The sequence below is a fragment of the Sardina pilchardus genome, chromosome 8 (assembly GCF_963854185.1).
Source record: "Sardina pilchardus chromosome 8, fSarPil1.1, whole genome shotgun sequence".
Classification (NCBI taxonomy): domain Eukaryota; kingdom Metazoa; phylum Chordata; class Actinopteri; order Clupeiformes; family Clupeidae; genus Sardina; species Sardina pilchardus.
The window spans coordinates 26,945,895-26,952,948 of record NC_085001.1 but is presented as its reverse complement, the minus strand read 5'-3'; the positions used below and the strand labels follow the sequence as shown (position 1 = coordinate 26,952,948).

The window sequence follows — 7,054 nt, the reverse complement described above, 5'->3', positions numbered from 1 at the left end:
AAAAAAAACCACAGTCAGTCCCTCCTTGTTGACAAGAAGCAGATGTCTCACAATTAACCACAAGAGGGGGGTATAGTGCCACACAAGAACTGACTCATCAGCCTAGTATGCTAAAGTAGTCTGTCATTCATTTTTATGATGCATTCTTATAGGCATTCATATAATAAACGAAGTAAAAATAATTACAACAAGTGAGTCCATAGCTAAATAGTAGGCTAACTGGTCTGCTTCGGGCTGAGGAATAAGTCTAAATGCCCTCTTGTGTCTTGCACTTGCCCTGTTTCACCCCTAAAAATTCCTGAACATACAGGGGCTACACGCAGAGGTGTGTGAATCCTCGGAAAATTACCTCCGAGACCTACCTCCGAGTGTCTGCTGTGAAAACGGCCGTAATGCGTCAAACATGGAACATCAACGTCAGTCCACCTTAAAAGCTTTCAGTCCACCTTAAAATTAACCAGCGTGGTGGGCTCGATCTATTTCTGACGTCTCGAATGCAGATAGGAGTCGCGGTGGTATTATGTTAATGACGGGCGGGCCATGTGAAATGGCAAGGTGACGTCAAGTCTCATTTCACAGAGAGTGAAACAAACATGGCGACAGAATGGAGTGGGCAGGGGTATATTCTCACTGTTCTCGTTTTCTTATGGATTGGATTTGGTGAATATTCGGGGACAGCGGTTGCCGAGGTCAATGAGAGACGAATCTTTGGCATGCGGCTGCTACACAGCAACAAGGAGGCGACGGTCACAGAGAAGGGGATCATCCAGGTAGTCGAGGACTCTCACATCCTTCTCAGACTCTACGGACTACAGATCAGTAATGACACCTGGGCAGATATTAAGTTTACGGAATTCGACGATGATGGCGATGATGACTTTAACAGGACTTGCGCGCATTTTACCAAAGATATTGTCATTTGGACTAACATGACCGCAAATGTCAAAGGTACAGCCGCGGTACTGAGCCTAAAAATTAAACAGCTTCGCAAGAACGAGCCATTCAAGGAATATGCTTTGTGTGTCAAAGAACAAGATGGTAAGTGGTACCTGTTAGGAAAGCCTGACGGTTGGTTACAGGTGGTCGAGGAGAAAGCGAGTTTACTTCCCTTGTGGCTTCAGATTATACTCATATGCTTCCTCTTGGTTCTGTCTGGCATGTTCAGTGGGCTGAATCTTGGGCTTATGGCTTTGGATCCAATGGAGCTCCGAATCGTTCAAAGTTGTGGTACCGACAAAGAGAGGAAATATGCGCGTAAAATAGAGCCCATACGAAGGAAAGGAAACTACCTGTTATGCTCACTTCTTCTCGGAAATGTGTTAGTCAACACCACGCTAACCATCCTACTTGATGACCTCATAGGGTCAGGTTTTGGTGCTGTGATTGCCTCCACGAGCGGCATCGTGGTGTTCGGTGAGATCGTGCCCCAGGCCCTGTGCTCTCGTCACGGGCTGGCTGTCGGTGCCAATACCATCATGGTCACCAAATTATTCATGTTACTCACATTCCCGCTTTCGTGGCCCATCAGCAAATTACTTGACTGTGTGCTAGGTCAGGAGATTGGCACAGTCTACAACAGGGAGAAGTTGGTGGAGATGCTGAAAGTGACAGAGCCATACAACGACCTAGTGAAAGAGGAGCTTAATATGATCCAGGGTGCTTTGGAGCTTCGGACTAAGACCGTTGAAGATGTGATGACCCCTGTAAATAACTGCTTCATGATCAGCAGTGACGCTGTGCTAGACTTCAACACCATGTCAGAGATCATGGAGAGTGGTTACACGCGCATCCCTGTGTTCGACGACGAAAGGTCTAATATCGTAGACATCCTCTTCGTCAAGGACTTGGCCTTTGTGGACCCCGATGACTGCACAACCCTCAAAACCATCACCAAGTTCTATAACCATCCGGTGCACTTCGTGTTCCACGATACCAAGTTGGATTCCATGTTGGAAGAGTTCAAAAAAGGTGAGCATGTGTTTTCTTTACAGAGTCAACGATCTTCTTAATACAACTGCTAATGTGCTTAATCAGTCGAGGCCTAGAATCGATTAATAGAAGATAGCTTTGGAAGAGAATGGGCTCTATTCATTAAGCAAATTAGCTAAGTGTAGTTGCCTAGGCTTCATAATATTATGTAGACATGTCTAGGCCTGTCAAACTTTTATTCTCAAACTTAAGTAAGTAATACTGAGACAAAGATGGTCTTAGGGCATGCAATGATTCAATCCAAAATGTTGGAGTTTTCAGACATTTACCATGAGTGCAAACTCTGAGTAGGGCACTTTCAGCAGGCCATGATCTGATCTCAGTTCAGGCAAATCCCTTTACTCTGAGGGGAACTGCTAATAGCTGACAATTACCACCCCCACCCACAAAAATAAACACGCTTGTCTCACATTATTCTGCCCCTGTTCCGATAGTTGGCTGTGGATAAAAGATCTTTCCTGCAGGATTAAGTCTCGCCACTGCTGTTTGGCCACAAGCTACACAAAGTTTACAAACTCAAGGCTATCGTATTGATTCCTCCCTGTGGCGATCACAGATTGCTTTATTTATCCTGCACCCTCCTGAGTGGATCACTGTCAGGGATCTAAAAACAGTGTGTAGGCCGCACCACACCCCTCTTCCTTTTAAGATATGGACATACACTGCGCCTGTAAAAATCCACACCATAGTTGAGACAGAACAAGCCAGGTCTGGCCATATGTGCCAATCTCTGAATTTGTAGGGGTGTGACATTCACTGTGTGTGAGTGTGACTGTGCCTTAGGTGTGACATGCACTTCATAACCTACTAGGTGTGTAAAGGTACATGTATCCGCACAGGTTCCTTAGGTGCAAAACATTAGGTTCAATACAGATGTGTACCAAATGTGACGAATGCAGTCTTTAGTAGTAATCAACAGTAGACTTTTTTTGCATGCCAAATTTTCTGCATTTCAAATTCTAGTTTCCACATAAGGTGGCTGACCATATGTACGTTTCCTTAATTAACACCAAAAAACATTTGATGCATTCCAGCTCAGGTGTTGAGCAACACTATTGTCAGTGAATGTTAGGCTAGCAGAACTTACTACAGGCTTACCTGTAGCCTGTACCGAGGCACGTTCCGAATTGGGATTGTTGTGTAACGTTACATCCCTATAACTTATCCTATGGCTTTAGCCCAGGTCAGTGGTTTTGACAATTGAGGGGAAGAGCAGTCATCGTTGTCAATCTGCTGTCAAGAGCTTAGCCTAGTAGCGAATAGTTTTATATTGTGTACACAGTTCTGGCCTGCATACGGTTTAGGGCAGATTCAGTCTACTATGAGCCTCTTATTCTGCACTGGAGCAAATTTACATACCGAGCTAAGATATGATAGTTGACCACTGATATGCAGAGGATAGTTTGTTAGGTCACTGACTGGACATGGATATCGCCTACTACACTAATCTGTATCCGGTTTGGAGAGCAGATTTGTCATAGCCTAGCGTCCGCCACCATCGTGGTGAGCAGGGGTGTGACATTGACATACACTGGGGCGACTTTACATCAATGCTTCATGACCTAATGATATGTGCTTAAGGGAAGGGCCCACAGCCACTAAGAGACAGAATAGTGTGTTACATGGTGTACTATTTACTCTACTCTGCTGTGAAAAAAAGAACACTTTTCTTGTATGTGTTGGACTTTGCACGGTGGACAGGGTGGTAGGATAGTGGCACAGGGTGCTGTTGTTGGACATCTCACAGTGTGCTGTTTTTCTGCACTTCACCTCTCCCTGGGACTTCAAGGTCACCAGTTATTATGAGCGCTCTGTTCCAGCAACCCCCATACACACACTCTCTCTCTCTCTCTCTCTGGCACACAGACATACAGACATACTCTCATGCGCACATGCGCGCGCGCACACACACATTCACCCACACACCCACCCACCCACACATTCTTGTTGTATTTGCTAGTCAGCCCTTTAAAGCAACATCTTAACTACACCCCCCCCCCCCCCCCAAAAAAAAAAAAAAAAGATAGAATTGTTATTTTCACTAGCCTTGGGCTAGACAACTCATGCTCTTGTCTGTTGTACGCATAGCATTAGCCTAGGCCTACATCAAAAGCCTACAGTGAACTGTTTTCTTTGACTAGCAGTTGTCATTAGAAATACTATGTATATATACTGTACATTGAGCATAAAGGCTTTTATGTGTCCACAACAGCCTTGACACTGTCCTGATCCAGGTTATATTAGCATAATTTTGTTTTTATTGCCTACTGTAATGTCATGTTTTTTTCGGTTTATGGGATTATACATCCACACAGACTCTAGGTCTAGTCGTAATCACGTTATGAGTGTTGCAACAGAGCCCTGTGTCTCTGTCAGCTGCTACCATCGGGGTTCAGAGGGCATGTTGAGTAGGGAGTGGTGGTAGTTGTGGTCTACAGCAGAGCTGCACGTTATCTTTTTTTGCTCATAGCACTGTAGAGAGGTTGATAGTTTTGTAGCACAGTCCACAAAATCTCTAGTACCGGTGTGTAGTTGCAAATATCTACACTCTAGAAAACATTTGTCACTGGTGCTAAACTGCACATCATGCAACCTGCGCTACATTGACTGCCTTGTTCAGCTTGGGCTTGGACCCACAAACCTGCTGCTCCTCGGACGGACTGGGAGGTGGACGTGTAGCAAGGATGCTCAAACCCATGGGTGCTAGCTAGGCCTAGTGTCTGACGAGATCACCTGTGTGTCTCTGAAGTTGTCGACAGGAAGGTTTACTCCCTACACATTGCACAGTTGCTGCACACCCGTTTGCTATTATTAGGTAGCAATTGCTATTGCTAACAAATGCTATTGCTATTGTCAGGTAGTTCCAGACATGTATGTTATACATCAGTGGGACCACTTTAGGAGTTTGGAGTCAGGCCTTAAATGCTTAATGTAGCCTACTGCTTGGAAACAGACAGCTATTACAGCTGTGATTTTCATAGAATGACAGTGAGGAGAGAGAGAGAGAGAGAGAGAGAGAGAGATTGATCACTTGATTGACTGATTGATTAATCGATCACTGTTTCCCCTCTGCCTTCATTGTGTGTCACTGTGTTGCATGCTTACCCAAGACTGACTGTACTGTATGTGTTCACTCATTCTCTGTGGAGTAGTCACATCTGCACTCATTGCCCAGTCACACAGCATAACCCTGTTCTCCCTTGAGTTCTCAGTAGACAGTGTAAACATTGGCAGATGACACGGTAAATCAGTTTAGCGAAGGCCTGTTGCTTTGGTCATAGGGGATGTTATGTTGTTTTTTTATGATGACGTTAGCCCCCAACGAGGTCGGAAAATAACTAAACAGCGCACAACGCAATGGCATGTGTCAAGCCCACAAAGTTAGCCTCATTCATTTGTTTTTGAGAACAGTCTGTGTTTGTTTCGGCCTCCTCCTGTTGTTGATCTTGACTCTGTTCCAGACAACAGCTCAAAGCTCTCCCGTCGTGAGAAGATGTTGGTGGCCACTTCTCTCCGTTTACGAGGAACATGAATCAGCGAATAACCCCCCCCCCACCCCCCCCCCCCCACCCCACACACACACACACACTCACACACTAGCATATCAGAGGATATTTTTAGAGTTCTGAACAAGAATTCCCTATCACTTATGGTATACAGTATCTCAAAATAGATCTCTTGTATCTTTTGTTACTTGCTTGTCACAGTGCCATAATATACATAATATGCAGCATTGCATGTACATTAGTTACATTAGTTGCAATCCTCATGTGCACTAAGACATAACAGACAATGTCCGCGTTTCCCAGATTTGTTAAGAAGCTCTTAAGTGCTAAGAACTTCTTAGGAGCGCTCTAAGAACATTCTAAGAATACTCCTAAGAAGTTCTTAGCACTTAAGAGCTTCTTAACGAATCTGGGAAACGCTGCCAATAAGAGTTAAAACACTTAACACAGTGCCAATAAATATACGTTGTATAGAAACTTATAAGACAATGCAATACACTGCTGTGCACTTTACAGAAAACTGTTGAAAATGGGAATCAGAGTAATATGCCTGTTTGTTTTGTGGCTCTTCACTTCCCCCTCTGTAGTTTTGCAGAAGTCTCTTTTGTGCATGTGGTCCTTGAGTCTCCACCCCCATCAGAAATGATCCTTTGTGTCATGTGTCCTCACACAGCGAGTGCCCTTTGGCACTGTGAACACACACACACACACACACACACACATACACCCTACCTGAAGAGTGGCATGTCGCTGCACCCAGTCTGGGTTGGGCTGCTGCCACTCCCTCCTCTCTGTGTTCTTATGCTCTCTACGCTTTCACTCACACACACACACACACACACACACACTTTAACAACAGGGCCTGTAAAACGATTTCTCAACCGACATGTTGATAAGGCAGCCTGTTGCAAGCCAAGACCAGGATCTCCCTATTATTATTTTTTTCTTCTTCTTCTTCTTCTTTTTTTGTCTGACTTTGGTTTTGATTCAACTTCCTGGAGTTTGACTTGCGTTGTTTTAAGGTGAGGATGGTTGACCTAGAGCCTAGATGGGGAGCTTATGGTCAGGAGAGAGAGCGCCCATGTGCTGTGACTGGGCCACCACCCCGCTGGGCCTGAGAGCAAGTGTGTGTGTGTGTGTGTGTGTGTGTGTGTGTGTGTGTGTGTGTGTGTGTGTGTGTGTGTGTGTGTGTGTGTGTGTGTGTGTGTGTGTGTGTGTGTGTGTGTGTGTGTGTGTGTGTGTGTGTGTGTGTGTGTGTGTGTGTGTGTGTGTGTGTGTGTGTGTGTGTGTGTGTGTGTGTGTGTGTGTGTGTGTGTGTGTGTGTGTGTGTGTGTGTGTGTGTGTGTGTGTGCTATTCTTATGGAGCTCTGGCGGGGTTGCGCCCCTCAGGTGTGCTGCTGCTGTGGCTGCAGCTGAGTCACTCACATTCTTTAGCTCCCGCTCGCTGGCAGACTCCGCAACCATGCCGCCAATCCCCCCCTAAACACGCACACACACGAGAAGAGTCATTTGACCTCCTCTCTGACATAAGGGGAGTCAGTCATGTGATCTGGCCTACC

At 45.4% G+C, this 7,054-nt stretch overlaps 1 protein-coding gene across 1 annotated transcript in view; it reads left to right on the top strand.

Moving 5' to 3' along the window:
• The first annotated feature begins 593 nt into the window (after positions 1–593).
• Positions 594–7,054, top strand: part of LOC134089112 (metal transporter CNNM4) — a 28,889-nt gene continuing 22,428 nt past the window's right edge. The window contains exon 1 of the mRNA XM_062543435.1: positions 594–1,968. Coding sequence (XP_062399419.1) covers positions 594–1,968 — 1,375 coding nt within the window. The remainder of the gene's footprint in view (positions 1,969–7,054) is intronic.